General features: G+C 49.2%; 1 protein-coding gene and 1 long non-coding RNA gene across 4 annotated transcripts in view; one reads left to right on the forward strand and one right to left on the reverse strand.

Annotated features, from left to right (window-relative positions):
• The first annotated feature begins 5,717 nt into the window (after positions 1–5,717).
• LOC126515621 (uncharacterized) lies at positions 5,718–17,345 on the forward strand. Of its 2 annotated transcripts, none has more exons than XR_007595885.1 (3): positions 5,718–6,326; positions 12,173–12,393; positions 16,088–17,345. It is a non-coding gene; the product is annotated as an uncharacterized lncRNA (long non-coding RNA). The 2 variants fall into 2 exon arrangements; XR_007595886.1 differs by lacking the exon at positions 5,718–6,326 and adding an exon at positions 6,792–7,025.
• The window catches only part of Rab7a (RAB7A, member RAS oncogene family), a 50,481-nt gene continuing 46,792 nt past the window's right edge, over positions 14,440–18,128 (reverse strand). For both annotated transcript variants that reach the window (XM_050165438.1, XM_050165439.1), the window contains exon 6: positions 14,440–15,829. In XM_050165438.1, coding sequence (XP_050021395.1) covers positions 15,734–15,829 — 96 coding nt within the window. In that variant the 3' untranslated portion in view covers positions 14,440–15,733. The remainder of the gene's footprint in view (positions 15,830–18,128) is intronic.

Below are 18,128 nucleotides of genomic sequence, written 5' to 3' on the forward strand. Positions count from 1 at the left end.
CCTGGTCCTAGTAGCTGGAGTACCAGTCTCATATTCGTGTAGGGAAAGGAGCTTCAGAAAATGATGGACAGGAAGCAAAGTGCAGCCTGGCTGAAGTGATCCACACAGACGCAGGGAAGAAGACCAGGATTAAGATCCCACAACTCTGACTGAGTGGTGGGGGCACCTGTTCCCTACAAGCTGAAAGGTCTTGAATAGTGGGGTTCAGAGAGGACAATGAGATGGATTGTGGGGGTAAGGAGTTCATTAGAAGAGTTATTGATGCCATGGGCAGATAGCAGCATGGCTGTCAGCAGACAGAGTCTGGGTCCCTGAAGGATGGGGGTTCACAGCCTGAAGTCAAGCTCTCTCTCATTTTGCAGCAAACAACAAGGAAGGGGGAGAGGACAGGGGTGCGTGACCACAGTAGCCACAAGTCAGAGATCTGGGCACTTGGAAGTCTGTTAGCTAGAGACTGACAGACAGTATCCTCAGTGGGGTGACCATCAGTATCTGGGCGGGGGGAAGCAGGGGAGGAGGGTCTGCTGCAGGTGTGACATCTGAGTTCAGTTTGGGTTGTAACAGGCAGAGCCTGGCAAAGGGAGGGAGGGCCCGAGCTGCTCTGAAGTCCTGGCTCAGAGCTGGAGGCTGTACATGCCCTAGCCTTTTGCAGTGGCCAGCAAGATGGGGTGAGGGAGGGGTGCTCCCCCTTTAGGAACATCAGGTGGCTTTAGGCCTGGATGGGAGCACAAAGGGGAAGTCTCAGCCACTAGGATGATGGGAAGGTGCCTTTAAGATGCAAATGAGTATTGTGAAGCTGCAGGAGGCTTTGTTATTTGACTGGGACCCCTTTTGTCTCCACTCCCCAGTTTGGGCAATGATGGGGGACTTGCTGGTCAATGGGAAGAGCCTGGGGGGCCCTCCAGATCGGGAGATCAGCAGAGGGGCTGCAATGGGATTCCAGATGAGGGCAGACCCCAGTTGCAGACAGTCCTGGCTATGCTGGAACCTAGCAGAGGCTTTGATGTTCTGAGAAAACATGTCCTAAAGAGGCCCCTGTGGAAAGGACCATGAGCCAGCAGGCCAGGGCTTCACCATGGAGACCCTTGCAGCCTAAGTGTAGTTCTGATTCTGGGTGCTGGGCCTGAGAAGCTGTACCAGAGTTACTGCTCTCTCTCGCCTACCCTGCTCCAGAGCACTACAGGGCCATTCAGAGACTGGAGGATGGGTATGGGGAGCCCCCCCCCCCCGCTGTGTTCCGTATCTTGGACAGCATCGCACTACCGGCCTAGGCCAGATTTAGATTTCTTTCTCATCCCCTTCTGCTCTTCTTTGTGTGCCTTGAGGCTTTCAGCTTCTGGTGCTGTAGTGCGCCCAGATCTGAGTTTGGAGGGCATCTGCTTAAATGTCCAGGAGTATTGTTTGACATGTGAGCTGGGCTTGCAGAGGAGAGCGGGAGAGACAATGATTAGAACAGATAGAGGAGAGTATAATTTGGAATCAAATTTTGTGGGTGACAGCAGCCAGCATAAACAAGTGATCTGGACATAACGTGTCATATCATATCGCTTGGTTCCAGAGGTGAGGCCCTTGGAAGGGCGCTCATTTATGCTGCTCCTGGGTTTCGGCACCAGATGAATGAAATAAGAGGACACCACTACTCCTAAAGTCTGGAGAAGATTTTTATTGTAGAGCTAAGGGAGAAAGCAGGCAGAGGGGAGAGTCCAGGCTGACCTTGAGAGGGAGGAGCAAGAGAGGCAGCCTGAGCTAAGAGACCAAGAGGCCTCTTTAGCAAAAAATGACAGGGGGTGGGGAGTGGAAGAGGAGCTCAGAAGCCCAGCCCTTGGGGTAAGAAGAGCTGGAGTCACAAGCACTGAGTGATGCTGGGGCAGCTGGCCAGTGTCCGCTTTGATATGTTAATGGACACCTCAGCCATTTGTCCAGTGTTTGAGACCTAACAAGGGACACATGGATAGTGATAGAAATAGAGGCAGTTTATTAAGAAAGAAAAGGGCACTCTTGAGGGTGGAGCAATGCCAGTGAACGGAGAAAAGCCACCTGGCACCAGACTTCTGGTCCTTTATGTTATTAACATAGCAGCTGCCCTCTGCACTGGTGTAGTGTGGCCTTTCCTTTGGCATGGCTAGGTGGGCGTCCCGGCTTTGCTCACTGACTTACACGTCAGTCTTGATGCCTCCTTCTCCATCCTCCTGCTGTGCCCCCACAGCCCCCCTCCCCTCCCCCGCCCCCGTAGTTTGTCACCCTCCTCAGGCTCTTGGGAAGACCAACTTAGGGAGCAGCTCTGCTGAACCCCGATGTAATTTCATTTCCTGTGTTCCATTCTCACTACAAGTTCCTGCTTCTTGTCTCTTGCTGTCCATGCTGACCGCCTTGGGTACCTGCTACCTACCCTGGGCCCTGCCACCTGCCCCGTGACCCTTAGTTTGGAATTGCTGTTTCCTGCATTCTGACTCAAAAAGAGTTGTGCAGGGGTGTGTTAACAAAGACCCATCCCTAGGCCTCATCCTAGATGTCCCATGCTCAGCACCAGAACTGGAGGCCCTTCAGCCTTCCCACTAAAGCCTTGGACATCCAGTTGCTTTGGGGGAAGGGGTCCATCTTTACCAGGTGCAAGTTTCTAGTCTTGGTGGGGGGCTGTTAGCCCTGCTTGAACTCTCCCAGTGGCATTGATGACACCTTGTTTTTGTCCCTGAAGAAGTGATGGGTCCCTAAGGAGCTGGGATGGGATGAGAGGCCACTGTGGAAGGGCCTAGGTGAGACCTGTCAGCTAGGCTCCCCATCTTGCTGGACCTCTGATCTCACTTGACTGGGGGAAGGAGGCAGAAACTTCAACCTAGGACAGCAGAGCAGGCCCTGGCAGGGGTTCCTGAGAGCAGTGTCAGGTAGCTGGGAGAGACTGACTGTGACAGATAGCGACTCTTTACTGTTGGGCCCACTCAAGCAGTGCTCTCGCTTTCTGGGATCCTGGCATTAGCTAGAGGAAGACTCGATAACTCCTACTACACAGCCCGGCACATAGTAGGCCCTCAATAAATATTTGTTGAATGAATGAGATGCGACTCAAGCCAAGAACAGACTTTAGGTGTTTCTGACTCTTTCATGCCACCATCTCCACGGGGGACCCAGGACCAAGAGTTTCATGGGGTCTAGGGCACCCAACAGGGCAGGTGGTGGGACCTCACCACAGAACCTAGCATAAAGGTAATTGTGGCTCTTGTGAGGGACACAGAACTTCCTTTTAATAGAGAGCTCCTTGCCCTATTAGGGCTCGGGAATCCTGAGCTCCCCAAATTAGGAGCTGATCAGCAGCTGCTGGGGCCACACGACCGCTTCTTCACTGCCATCACAGACAGACATGGGCAGTGTCACAGATGGGCATCGGCGGCATCTGACTGCAGGTGAGTTAGCGACACCACGTTTCTGCCGAGATCCCAGGGCTCCAGGATCCTGGCCCCTGCCGACCTCTTGGGCTTTGTCTTCTGCCCCATGCTCCTCCTTTGCTATTCCTCAACAGGCCGTTTGATTCCTTTTCATTAAGCTTTTCCCGCAATATCCATCCCTCTGTCACAGAGACTTGGTCTTCACAATGCCAAGTGATAGAGATCTAGAATGGTCACTCTATCTTGGACTACATTTATGAAAGATTAAAAAGCAAAGCAAACCTCACCAAGTTGGCACTGCTGGGACACCTCAGAAGAGGATCTGTCCTGTTCTCCTAGGACAAGAGTGTCTATGGGAGATGGCCTTTAGGAGGTGCCCTTGTCCCAGCCTCCATCTTACATGAAGAAATAGGTGGGGACCAGGATGTGTATCTGGAATATCGTCCAAGCAGATTTCCTAGGTCCTGCCCTCGCCCTTGCAACTGTCCAGCTAACGGGGGGGGGGGGGGCACATAGAGGCACCTGGTAGGCCACCTCATAGAGGATGAGAAGCTGCAGGGTACAGAAGGGTACCTCAGCCTCCTGGGTCTCTGGCTCAAAGACAACCCTTAGGTATCCCAAGCGGACTCTGCATATGTGCCACTGGCAACAGTCCCAGAAACTGTCTAGCCTCAGGAGACAGGGCGTGTGTGTGCTGTTTGCTGGTTCAGTCCTGTGCTCTGCCTGCACTGTGAAAGATCCATAGGGCTCTGTAACCCCCATCCAGCTTATCTTTGTTGACATTACAGAAGAAACTAATGAATTTTTCTGGTAATTCTACACTCTGGGTCTTCTCTGTTTAAGGTCAGCAACTAATGTAAACAAACATGTCCATTAAAACCCAGCAAGTATTTGAGACACTGTCCACCATGAGAAGCAAAAAGGCCATGTCTGCCCTTTATCAGTGAGTACTGAATAAGGAAGAGAGCATATTTGGTAGAAAATGTTCATTTTGCAAAAATTTTGAATACTTCTCTATCCCCCCCCCCCCCCACAAAAGTTTCAGGCCTTGACCTGAACAAAGAAAATTTCAGTTCTGTGACCCATACTTTTCACCCTGAAAACTGTATTGTCCATTGTCTTTATTTAAGGGGACTGAGCTGGCTCAGTAGTGAGTACTTTCCTAGTCATCAAGGGCCTAGGTTCTATCCTGCCACCAAAAAAAAAAAAAAAAAGAAAGAAAAAGAAAAAAACAAGTTTACCAAAATCAATGGACTGTTTTTTTCCCTTAGAAGTTTTCAGAGGAGATTTAGGCGAATTTTCCTCTAAAGTTCAGGAAAGGAAATGTATCCCTCATGTAGAGGGCACCCACCAGCAGGGCTGAGCAGGCTGTGGGTGACCACTGAGCACAGCATGACACAGCCCAGAGGCAGGAGCTCTCCTCTTTCTGGAAAGTTTTCAGAGTTACCTTAACTATTCATCTGAAAGCAAGAGCCAGAGTTCTTGTCTGGGGTAAATGGTACAGCGAGTAGCGAGTCCCTAAACTTTTAGGCAGTACAAGAACAGGCTTTTTACTGTTGCACAAACACACACACACACATACACACACACATCAGTCCTGCCTCCTCACCCCTAGCCTCAAATAAAAAGGTGGTTTTGGTTTTGTTGCTTTTTAGTGTCATCATCCCCATGCTCTCCCTGAAGTCGAGGGTCAGCACAGCAGAGAAAGCCAGTGACTGGGTTCTTTCATTCCTGGGTGGCCTGGGTCAGGACAAGTCCCATGGACAAAGGCCTTGGGCACTTTTATAGGCCTCAATGACAAAACCTCAAGAATCAGACTTTTGAGAGCCAGACACGACTTTATAGGCGTTGCACCGAAGAATGGGGAGGGCAGAGGCAGGAGGATCTCTATGTTTTAGGCCAGCCTGGTCTACATAGTGAGTTCCAGGACAGCCAGGGCTATGTAAAGAGACCCTGTCTCATAAGACAGCTCCTGCCCTGGGGGGGGGGGGGGAAGATGGGGGAAAGACTCAGCCTTCTGGAAGTATCTTGGTCCACAGCTGCATTGATCTGAGGAGTGCCTGCCCTTGCCCCATCCAGCTGGGTCTACTGCTGCCTTTTTTTTCTTTTATTATTTTTTTTTTTTTTAGCCGCTGCCATTGGTCCTCCCCTGGGGGATAAAATCCAATGTCTCTGGAGCGAGGTGTCAGGGTCCTGCCTTTCTAGAACACCCATTCTACCTGGGGGCCTTTCCGTGGTTTCCGCTAACGTCCCCAAATACTTCCCCATGCCCTACCCCTCCACAGAAAGGCCCTCTCCAAACCCCCCATCTGAAGTAGGGTTGCCCGGCCCCATTCCTGTGCCTTTTGCATTTTTTTCCTTCGGGGCACTTGAGGTCCTGTGCTAGCTAGTCTCCCCTGGTCCTATCGGCCACTCTGTGTAACCGAGTCCTATGTAACTGGGTCTCATGCTCACAAATGTTCATTTGCTTAAGTGAGCTAGGAAGGGCCTGGGTCCTGATGCTGGGTGCCCTAAGTGCTGCCAGAGCTGTGGCAGGCAACCCACAAGGTCGCTGCCCAGCCCAGGCTAGCAGGGAGGAAGAAAGGGTTTGTTTCTGAGGTTGTCCTGGCCTGCAGAGGCCCAGATCTTAGGAAGAGGCAGCCGCTTTTCCCAGCTTTCAGGCCCCGCTGCAGGAGGCAGCAGCACCCAGTGCCCGACTGCCTTGCAGTTCAGCGGTTGGCCGTTGGGTAAACGTTGGGAGCGCCCCACCCCTTCTCCGCCCCGTCTCCATGGATACCCACACTCCCCCCCCCACCAGTCAAGGAGGCGGGCCCCCAGTGCGGACCCCGTTCACAAAGCCACTGTCTCCTCACCGACCTTCTCAAGGGAAGCGCGTGGGGATGTTGGAATGCTTGTTGCTGGACCAGCCATGCTCTAGTGTTCTTTGCCTCCTGTTCGTTTGATCTGGTGAGTGGTTTCCTAGCAGAAGCCAGAGAGGGCTCAGAGGTTTCCCCTTGGGCTATATTCCAGGTAAACCAAGTCTTGGGGACTTCCCTCCCACACATCAGGTTACTGTACCTCCTCTTTACTCTTTGTCTAGAAAAGTGAGGCTAACCCACCTGCAAGTAGACGGTCACCTGGCAGAGCTGGCTTCTCCAGTGACAACAGGATGGAGCCCATTGCTGTCTCCCAGGTCTGTGCAGTCAGCACCTCTGGCCCATTATCTCGGATTCAGACCACTGGTGGCTGTGGGGTTAGGGACACTGGGACCAGTGGTTCCCATACTTGCCTGGGACACAAAGGCAGCCACATCAAGCATACCTTAAGATCTTTTTGTCCATGTGCTCACAGCCCATCTGGAGTTTGTTTCTGATCAATTTTGTCCCAGAAAATCACACAAACCAAAACCGAAACAAAACAAAACCCTATAAAACATCAAGACAACAAAACAAAACAAAAACTCCACAAAAACAAACCCAAAAAAAATGCAAAGCAAAATACAAAGCACTCACTGGTCAAATCCCTCTCAGGACTGCTGAGCCTCCAGGGCCAGGGAGAAAGGCCAGTCAATGAAGCACCCTGTGAAGGCGGGGCTGGAGGGGACAGAGGCCCTACCACGGTGAAGCCCAGTGTGGACGCCAGGCTACATGACCTGCTTGAGTACGGGTGTGTGTGTTTAACCTTATTTTCCCGTCTTACTGGGGTAGTGATAGCAGGGAATGCCAGAAGAGGGCGCCAGATTGCCTGGAGCTGGAGTTGTGAACAGCCGGGTGGATGCTGGAAATGAAAGCCTGAGCCTCTGAAGGAGCAGGATCTTTTCTTTCCGCTGCTCTGTGGCCAGCCTATCACCCAGGAGTCTAAGGCCCTGTTTCAAAACAAAACCCTGAGAATAAAGCAAAACTGAAGACAGTTCTGTGGTGGCAAATGGGACCACAGGCTGTAGCCCCTACTCCTGGCAGAAGCATGCAGCTAAGGCAGGTTTGCTATTCCCGGGTCAGAGGGTGTCTAGACTGGATGGACAGGGGAACGGGGAGGACCCAGGGGCCTGTAAAATACCTAAGCCAGGGTCAGTGGAACAAACGGCTTCCAGCTTCTCCCATGCTGAGTGGATGAAGTTGTTACTTTTCTTTTCTCGGGTCTCATCGGTCTTTCCCAGTTCGATATTTTGTTTATGCCAGAAGGGACTCAGTAACTCTGTAGACAGCTGTTTCTCTGGTTATATTTCTTGGGGGTTTACCAGAATTTCAGAAGAACTGACTTGACTGAAAATCTTGGAGGACTGAGTTGGCTGTGACCCAACTGGTACTCCAAGGGTCCCTTCTGAGCTAGGGAACACACTGACCACAGCTAGCATAGTGAACGCCCACTCCAGCAGGAAGAGGAGAGTAGGGGCTCGGGCTCTGATGGGGTGGGGTGATTTGACCTTTTTAGGGCTGGAAGGAGACTGATTCCTTGAGAACCAGACTGGGTGCTTAGGCTGCCGTTCCTAAGCCAAGAGGCTGGGCAAACTGGACCTCAAGAAATGGACAGCAAGGAATGGAGAGTTTTCTCAAGGAAGAAGGGGCAGAGAGGGCAGAGCCCCACTCAGTACACCTGGGGAAGGATCTCAGGGAAGCTCAGTCCTCGCCAGATCGCTGGGTGCCTGGTGCCTGGCTGTGAGCACTCGGGTGAGCTGTGATCCTGGCTGTGAGCACCCCGGTGAGCTGTGGACCTGGCTGTGAGCACTCGTGAGCTGTGATCCTGGCTGTGAGCACACTGGTGAGCTGTGGGTCTGGCTGTGAGCTGTGATCCTGGCTGTGAGCACTCGTGAGCTGTGATCCTGGCTGTGAGTACTCTGGTGGGCTGTGAATAGGTGTGTGCAGGACCTGGGGTAGGCTGGCCATGGGACGACTGCTCAGCTGCTTCCTATGTAGATACTGACGGTGACCATGGCATGGCCAGGCCAGGAGAGGTAGTGCTAAAGTGGAGTAGATGCCACTTAACCATGGGAAGCCATGGTCAATGTCACAGGGATTCTGGAGGTAGTGGCCATGAGTGCTTGCATCTCTGTACCAATCAGATGTTTAGGCCACTGAGGAGTTCCCTCTCTGTGAGATGTGAGGTCATTGTCACAGGGGCCACTGGATTCACCCTCTGAGGTCACTGTGTGACAGGTGCTACTTGTTGGCACCTTGAATACTTGTCCTGATGGTTATGTAGTGAGATCCAAAGGGAAAGGTGGGTATAAACAGCCACTGTTTGTTGGAGAGGGCAGGGGCCACTTGTTTGTCCTGGCCGCCCAGAACCGAAATAATCACACAGAAACTATATTATTTAAAGACACTGCTTGGCCCATTAGCTCTAGCTTCTTATTAGCTAACTCTTACATCTTAATTTAACCCATTTCTATTAATCTGTGTATTGCCACATGTCTGTGGCTAAAGTTCCAGCATCCCATCTCTGGCGGCTATATGGCTTCTCTCTAACTCCGCCCTTCTTTCTCCCAGCATTCAGCTTAGTTCCCCCCCCCCACCTAGTTCTCCCTATCAACAGGCCAAGGCAGTTTCTTTATTCATTAACCAAGACAGAAGGACCTCCCACATCAACTGTTGAACACTGGGCAGATTAGGTAGCAAATGGCAAGCCCTGCATGTGTCTGAAACCTTGCTGGCCAAGTCTGAAAGGACCTGTGAGCTGCATGGAACCTATTTCAGTTGGATGACATTCGTCTCAAAGGCAGGTCACATGTACTCTAGCAGCTGTGATCTGAGGACTAGATGGGAATATGTTGTCGGAGGCAAACCTGTGGGCTGTCAGCTGTGGCTGGTAATGGGCTAGTGGGCGTGAAGGTTCAGAGGGAAGTGTGACTCAGGGCTGTTCATGTGAGCCATGGTCTCTGGTCAGCTGAGGCGAAGAATTGGCTGTGATTAATAACAGTGTCATGGTGGTTAATCTTCTGGGAAGTAGTTCTTCCAGGTCAGCACATGGGCTGTGGTAAGAGGGACCAAGGCTGTATCTCATGCTGGCAGCCAAACTTTAGTGGCAAGAGAGCTGCGGGAAATGCCAGTACTGGGATGACCCCACAGACAGCGGGAGGTGTGCAGTGAAGCTGGTAGAGCCTGAGGCTGACTGTGCTGCAGAAGGCAGAGCCGAAGTGCTGGTTGGGCCCTCTGGAGCCCAGATTATAAATGGATTTAAACACTGGACACTGAGCTCGGATTGCAATTGTGCCCTGGGTCTTCCCTACTGGAATTAGGAGGGTATGCATGTGTTCTATTTGTTTCTCTAGGATTTCTGCAGGTGACTCTTCACTGTCGATGAATGGGTCCTAGGATAAGCAGATCAGTCCTGGCTCCTGGGCTTCCCATAGTGTGCCAACAGGCTAAAGAGCTGGAGCCTGTCTACCTCCTTTCTGCATCTGACTGTGCTTCCAGCTCTGTGACTGATGATGAGATCACGTGAGGCTGGAGTGGAACAGCACCCATCACATAGGCAAATGGGCTCCAGTTCCTCTCGGGTTCTATGGTCTATTAAAGGAGGACACGGCAAATAGTAGGGGACTGAGCCATGGATAAAGTGTGCAAATCCTAGTTAAATCTGGTCCCTCCCTGGGACAGACTAGACCTCACTAGCTGCTCACAGATTGGACATGCTCATCCTGGTGGGCAAAGGAACCATGGAAGTGAGGAGGCAACTCTGGCCCAAGACTTCTCTTCCTCCTCCATCTCCTTGCGGATAGAACTATCTGGTTCCAAGAAAGGTCCATTCAGCTGTTCCTCAAACACCTAGCAGTTAGATCCTCAGGAACTCAAACAACCCTCTTTTGTTCCTTGTCAGGAGGCATGGCCCCAATCTCCCCGGAATGTTTCCCTTGCAGTATTCAGAGCCACATAACCACAGGCCCTCCTTAGCAGAGTCTAGGCAGCAGAGTACTACAGACTTCCAGTCACTTGGTCCCTCAAAGTCTAGCCAGAGCTTCAGGTTAGGCATTGATAAAGCAGAAACTTAATGTCAGTTTGGTCCTCTTGACCACGGATGCTCCTGAACTGGAAAAGTTTGAAGTCTTAGAATGTGTGCCCCAATCGGTAAGATGCATCTGCACAAAAGGAGGACAGGTACTTTGGATCTAGCCAGATACCCCTGGACCCAACAGTGTGTTGAGGGTCAGGCTTAGAGAAGAACAAATGCTTTTTGTGTATCCATTAAGTTGTTGCATGCTGTTTGAGCTCACGGAGAAGCTGAGCTGGCTCTGGAGGTGGGATTTGGACCCAACCATGTTTTGTTTAAAAATGTCTTCCAAGGCCCCTACGTTTTCCTAAGTCAGTGTGGCCGACTCTGTGACAGGAAGAAAGGACAGCAAAATGACCAGAGTAAAGGCCTGTGACCATTCTTCATCTCACACATGACAAAGCTGTCTCTACTACGTAATGTTCCTTCAGAACCAGAAGCAGTTAGGGCACATGGCTCTGTGCACTGTATGAAGAGCGCCCTGTGTGCTCTAGAAGGTTTACCTGGGAACTTACCAACCCATAGTTTAACAGCATGTACACAGGTAATGATCATTTATTATGTATGCGGTTTGTTTTTTTTTTTTTATTTTTTTTTTTTTATTTTTTTATTTATTTTATTATGTGTATAGCATTCCCCACATGCCAGAAGGGGGCACCAGGTATGTATGCGGTTTGTTCAACTTTCTTTTACTAAGGTGGTGTTGATGTTATGTTCTGCAGGGTAGCTAGATGTGTTTCCAAAGTGACAAGGGCCTGAGCGAGTTAGATATGGCATGTAGGTCAGAGTTCATTTCGCTGATGTTGAATCTCAACTCAAATTGATGGAATTACTACTGGCCTGGTCTCCATAATAATGACAAGAACTAGCTTAAGAAACAAAAATGTACATCTAATCAAAGTTTAAGTGTTTGGCTTTTGCCCAAGCTTTATCTAAATAGTGCACAGTCATTACAGTACCGGGCAGATACTTTCTGGGTGTTCAGTAACTGTATTAGGAGCTACACTAATATTCTCAGAGGGATGAAAAGGCAGAATCTTCCCACCTTGACCTGTAGGGACTGTACGGCAGGCATCCTTTAAATGTTAGTTGTAGGAGTCTCATTCCTTCAGAGCCACGGATACTCCATGTGGTGAGCTCTACCCAGTGTCCAGTCTACAAAGAGGAGGGTCAGAACAGAGGGAAAATGTGCTCCATGCTTTCAAGCAAGGCCTTTGACTTGTTCTCACATAGATGGAAAAACGGATCTAAGGAGCCTAGAGGAGCCTGAGGACCAGATCTTCAAATGGCCTTGACAAGGAAACAAACAAAAAATATAATTAATTATGGCCAAAACAATGGTCTTGAACACCCAGCAGGAAAGTATAGCCAAGAAGTAGGATGGTCAGCTTGTCTCCAACAGTTTAAGGCAGTGGTTCCCAACCTGTGGGTCGCACCCATTGGAAAACACTTATTTCTGATGGTCTTAGGAACTGAGACATCACTCAGTAGCAAAATAATTATGAAGTAGTGATGAAAATAAATTTATGGTTGAGGGTTCCTAAGGCCATTGGGAATGTGTTTTCTGGTAGTCGCTACCCACAGGCTGAGAACTGCGGGTCTAGCAACACACCCCTGCACCTTAGCCTTAGATCCGTGTGAGATGCTTACAGGTCTAACTGGAATTTTCTTTTTACTGAGAGAAATGCTGCCATTAATCGGGCACTCTGCCCTTGCCTGAAGTCCTCCTTCACTGCGGCACCCACCAGCCAAGAGGCCGGCCTAAAAAAGAAGGAAACTAGAAAAATCAAACGACAGCTAAATTTCTTCTCTTTCTGCCTCTCTAGAAGCTGCGTGGGGGGGACCTCGAAGTGAGTCTATCCGCTCAGACAGCCCTGAAAGCCTGGAAGCAGATCCTGGGCTTAGCACTCGGGCCAGCTGTCGATGTGGGACTTTCCTGGGAACGGCTGCCCTACAAGTGCAGGTCTGGCAGGAATGCCAGCCCCTCCAGTGACCCCAGTCTACACAGTGCTGCAACAGGGTCCTCTCCAGAACCACCGCACTGAAGGTAGGGCCTGGTGTCAGAGGGAATTACAGTTGTAAGTTATTCTGCCCGGCTATCTTAATTTCTGAAATTTGTAATGTTTTTGAGTATTTCTCTGTGGTCCTGAATAGCTTCCCAGAGGCTGGGATAAAGTCATGTCACCACACTGAGCTTCAGCCACGTCTTGTTTCTAATGAGCAAATCTTTTACCTTCTTGTTGTTTTCAAATACTTTAGTTTTTGGTGCTGAGATGTGTAGCTCAGTTGGTAGTGTTCACCTCAGGTTTGATTCCTAGCATGGACCAACCACAGTGGCTCTCACCTGTAACCCGGCGGTAAGGAGGTGTAAGGAGGTGCGTATGCGCACAGGCAGGATGAGGAAGAAGTTAAGGCCATTCCATCCATAGTTACAGTGAAGCTGAGGTGAGCCCAGGACACGAGATCCTGTCTCAAAACTGAAAACCTTTGTTTTCTGGGGATTTTATAAATGTAGTATTTTCCTTGGTTTGCTTTTGGGATTGTTCCTTGCTGACTTAATCAGCTCTAACAGTACTCTACATGAGTGTACTGTCTGTGGAAGACATGCTGACGTCTTCCTTTGCAATCTGGATGCCTTTTCTCTGCTTTGTTGATGGTGCCAAAGTATGTGGCCATCTTGTCCACGACCTGAGCTAGAGCACCCGGCCTCTCAGGATTTAAAGCCAGCTCTGCCTATGTGGCCTCGTGATGCCACACACATTTCCACTTTTCTATCATGGGGCTGTGCTATGTTGTTTTGGGGATAAAGTGGGCTGATCTAAACCCTAGGAAGCACACAAACTCCAGGTGGTGTTGTGGAGCTTGGGCAGTGTAAAGCATGTGCTTGCCCTGTAGTGTAAACTAAGGCAGTTGTGCCGGAGTGAGGTGCACAGGGGACCCCCTCTATAGGAAGGGTCAGGAACAGACTCCCCAGCAACCCTCCAGCCTCAGCATGTTCTGCCTGGCAGAGGCCACACCACTCATAGCTGCTCGTGATGTGAGGGTTTCTGTGGACTGCGGGTGCAATCCAAGGTCTCACCAGGCAAGTGTGAGCCTCCAAGTCACACCCTTACCCCCAGCAGTATTCCAGGTCCAGGTTTTTAAAGTGAAGGTAGAAAAGCTGGATGTATGTAGGGGAAATTGTATTTGACTTTTTTTTTGAGACAGATATCTCTATATAGCCCTGGAACTCACTACACAGACCAGGCTGGCCTAGAACTGAGTTCACTACCTACCTCTGCCTCCAGAGACGAAAAGCATGTACCACCTCCCCCAGCCTTATATTTGAATTTTTTGAGACAGGTTTCACTATGTAGCCTAGGTTGGCCCTGAACTCCCCTTCCTCCTGCCCTAGCCTCCCTTGTATGCTGTCAAGTCTGTCTTGGGGAAATGGTTTTATCAGTTCAACTCTGGCAAGATTTGACAGACACAGGGCTGACACCAAATGCCTAAGCTCAAGCGATCCTCCTGCCTCAACCTTTTGTCTCATTTGCCTACAAGTATATCACAATGCCCAGAAAAATGTAATTTTTAACAATGAAGTCTGTGCCAAGGGGCACGAGAAAGAAGGAAAGTGAGAGGAGTTTGGAGATTCTGGGAGATGGTTAGTAAGACCTCAATGGACACATTAAGAACCACTGCAATGGCAGCCTCTCAGTCAGCACGTGCCCTGTGTATGATGAGGTACAGGTTCCTGCTGCCAGAAGGGAAGACCTGTGAAAAGTGACAACTGTCATTTGGCCCCAGAGTCATTCAGCCCACCTGTCTGACACTTCACTCACACACACACAGATTCCAGGTGTATAATGGCCCGAGGTCACCAGCAGTTTAGGGCCGCTGCTCTTAGGAAACATGTTTTCCATTCCATGCCCCACCTTTCCCAATATTGTGGTTAAGAAAAAGATCCCCACTAGGGCGGCAGGTATTCTAGGATTAGGCATGAAGGCATCCCTGCCTCTAAGCTCCACAAGGGCCCACAAGGGTACAATGAACACAGAGAATGTCTCCACACAGCTGAAGTCTGCAAGGAAAAAAAAAAAAGACAGGGCAACTATTCTTTGTTCCTGTTAAATTTTATTGGCATCACGTTCGTCTCTTTACAGAAGAACTCAGCCTACACTCTAGAATGTAGACTTTTGGAGGGGAAGTGCTCTGGGAAGCAAGCCATGATGCAGGGCAGGACCTCGGGAGGGAACAGAACTGCCAGGGCTCAACCCAAGAGACGGGTGGGTTAGTGCTGGGCCACACTTGGGTGCGGTGGGGGAAAAAGGAGGAGGGGTCTGCTAACCTACAGGTACCACCCTGAAAGGAGCGCCTTCTAGAACAAAGGTAGAGTCACTAGGACAGGTTTGGTGGGGTTCTCTTTTCCCCTTAGAGTAGGATAATGATCTAAAGGGCATAGTAAAGTGTTGAACGGAAGAAAAAAAAAACTAAGAAGGGGAAAATGAGAATTTAATTTCTAAAATAACAGCAATTTACCCATTGTACATACTACTGTATTATGCAAATCAACCTTTTGGAAAATTTAGACACAGAAGGGAACTGTCTAGTTCAGTTTTCCCTCTGGAGAGATCAAAAGCTTTTGGCTCTTAAGTCTTCGATAAAAGGCGTACATAATTCTTGTGTCTACTGTACAGAATACTGCCACTAGCTGGACTTCCAAATTTGAGTCTCTAACACTCTTGTAATCCAGACAGGGTTCAACCCTCCACCTTGCACGCCTGCGTTAGAGGACTTAAACACACAATCCAGGAATTCCTTACACTAATTTATACATTTTAATTGGTTGCATATATTAACATGTACTATAAGATTCTTTTCTAAGAAGCATTACATAATAAATGGATACTGTAAAAAGATCTGATTAGTTAAAAGTAACAAGCATTAACAGATACATACAAAACAGCCTGTTCAGAATGGAACGTGGGCACCAGCCTTCCCACAGGACCTTCAAGGAGGGGTAGGGGTAAAGACCACAAGACCGTTAAAAAAAAAAATCAGATAATTAGACACAGACGAACTGTGAACAGTTCTCTCACTCTCCAGTGGACAAAAAGAGTAAGCTTTCCATGCCCACTGCACCCCAGAGCACCCAGGGTCTCCGCCGTATGCCTGCCGTACACAAGGCTCATGGTGGACAACTGCCCCAAGAGCCCGTCAGGCACAGGCTAGAGTTTGCTTACTGTGTGTGTGTGTGTATGTGGTAGCTGTGTTTGGTGGAGTTTTCTTTTGGCAGCTGGATGTGAGAGATCACGTTCTGTTCTGTTTAGAGGAGGAGGGACGCATATTGAAGGCCTATGTGTGTTCTTGGTCTGTGAAGGACTCTGTGCTCTGTGCTCACTGCCCCTTCAACAGCTGCAGCTCTCTGCGGAGGCCTTGGCCCGGTCATTCTTATCCAGTTTGATGGGTTCAGGGAATTCATTGTATAACTCCACTTCTGTTTCCTGGTCGGGGAGAGAGAGAGGTTGATGACAATTCTCAGCTTGGTGCAGGGTGACAGACTCGGTAAGGAGTCCAGGAACCACATCTACACCAGGTAGTCAGAACACATGCTGCTGATGAGCATTATAGACCACACCCAGTAACTGTCAGATAGGGCCCTGCTCACTGCTCCACGGTCCCAGGATGCTCCCCACGTGATCACGTCCCATTGAATTTTCTGGACTGTTGTCCAGGAGCTAGTAGTTTCTTTTCTTCCACAGGTTGCAGCCTGGGGGGCAGAGCTGTGGGGAATGCCATCACCTGTGCTTCATGAGCAGCTAAGATGGGCTTCAGTCACTTCCTGGACTAATCCTTGTAAGGAGGAATGGAGCTGCCCCTCAGCACGGTACCCAAGAAGGAAAGTTTCCTAAACAGTATTATTCTTGTTTTATTCACAGCAGCTACAAAAACATGCAATAACTGGGAATACATACTGAATACAGCAGGAGCTTTTTATCTTAGTGCATCAGTTCCCAACACTCATCACCCGAAAAAGAAACCATGTGCTTTAGCAGCCATTCTCCCCACCACCACCACCACCAATCTTGTTTTCTCATCACCTTCCCCCTCCATGAATATGAGTGGAAGCCAGGGCTTCATAAATGCTAAGCAGGCACTCTGCCAATGAGCCCCATTTCATCCCAGACCTGTCTCATTTCTCTTGTTATACAAAGGGTCTTACTCTGTAGCTCAGCCTGGTCCTGGATTTGTGGGCAATCTTCCTGCTTCTACAAGGACGGCAAGTGTGCACACCATAACGCTACGGACTTCTGAGATACAGGGTCTTAATATGATACAGGTTTCATTCCAGCCTCTGCATTAGACCCTTGGCCTACTCCACTGCTCCTATGGCTGAATGACATCTGTAGTAGATGAACCACCTTTTGTTTAGACACTCATCAGTTGGTGAACAATAATGTACATACACTCCTGTCAGTACTAATATGTACTTTTAACACAAAAAGCAGATTATGAATGACAGTCTTGGACAGAATGGGTGTCAACCCAAAGTTTGGATGTTGAAGCTCTAACTCCCTAGTGTGCCTATGCCTAGAACAGTCAGATTAGATAGGGTTAGGGTTATCTCTGACATCTGATCTCACAGGACTTCCAATTTTCCTTTTCAGACAGGGTCTCATATGTATCCCAGGCTGACCTTGAACTTGCTAAGTAGTGGATTTCGAATTACTATTCTCCTGCTTCTACCTGGTGCTGGGACAAGGAATGTAATACCATGCCGGGTTACTGAAGATGGATCCCAGGGTCTCATGAATGCCAGGAGAGCACTCTACCAACTGAGCTCCAGCTCCAGAAATTACACTATGTATGTTGTCGCTGAGACACCCCAGGAGGCTTATCAAATTTGCTCTCTGTGTGAAAAGCAAGAAGACAGTCATCTGCATGACAGGAAAGTCCCCTATCCTAAAACCAGTGTGTCAGCCTTGGCCCCAGACTCTAATAAAATATATGTATAAGCTATCCAATCTATGGTATTTTGTTATGGCCCACCCAAGCAGATATACAATTCCAACAAAAGAGATATTTATGAAAGTGGCTTTGACCTGGCTGAGAGGGAGTTGGGAGGTAGCTACAGGTAGGCAGACCTATACACTCAAAATACTGAAATAAAGATGGTCCTCCAGGTAAATGGGTTAACCCGCAAATCAGATATTTACAATTCATAAAAGTAGCGATGAAATAATTTTATGGTCAGGGGGCTCACCACAACAAGAGGAACAATAGGTTTGAGAACCACTGAGGTAAAAGAACCCAGACATGGCCAAGACAGTCTAGGAATTCTGAAAGACGAACATGAATGCTTTAACAACTGGGCACACTTTAAGGGGACAACAGCTACCCCAACACCCACTCCCACTGGAAACGTGGGTTCTCTGAAGGGCAAAGGTTACAACCAGCCTGTATTTGAACAGAAAGATGACTTTTTCTTGTTAGACACAGGGTCTTCCAGGGTAGCCTTGAATTTGCTTTGTTGCTGAGGCTGGTCTTAAACTCTCCTGATCTTCCTTCCTGTCTCCACTTCCCAAGTGTTGGGATTATAACATGTTCTACCACACGTAGCCTAGGTGTCCTAGAATTTGCCATTCTCCTCTCTTCTTACCTCAACTCCCTAAGTGCTGAAACTACAAGCAGGTACCACCACACCCAGCTAAGGTGGCTTTTTTCCTATGGCCAAAGGTTATCAAAAACAAGAATTGGGGAGGGTGATAAAGGAAGCTGGAAGGTAGGTGAAGGCAATGTCTA

Source organism: Alexandromys fortis, unplaced genomic scaffold, assembly GCF_014885135.2.
Source record: "Alexandromys fortis isolate MF-2015 unplaced genomic scaffold, M_Fortis_MF-2015_v1.1 scaffold_158, whole genome shotgun sequence".
NCBI classification, from domain to species: domain Eukaryota; kingdom Metazoa; phylum Chordata; class Mammalia; order Rodentia; family Cricetidae; genus Alexandromys; species Alexandromys fortis.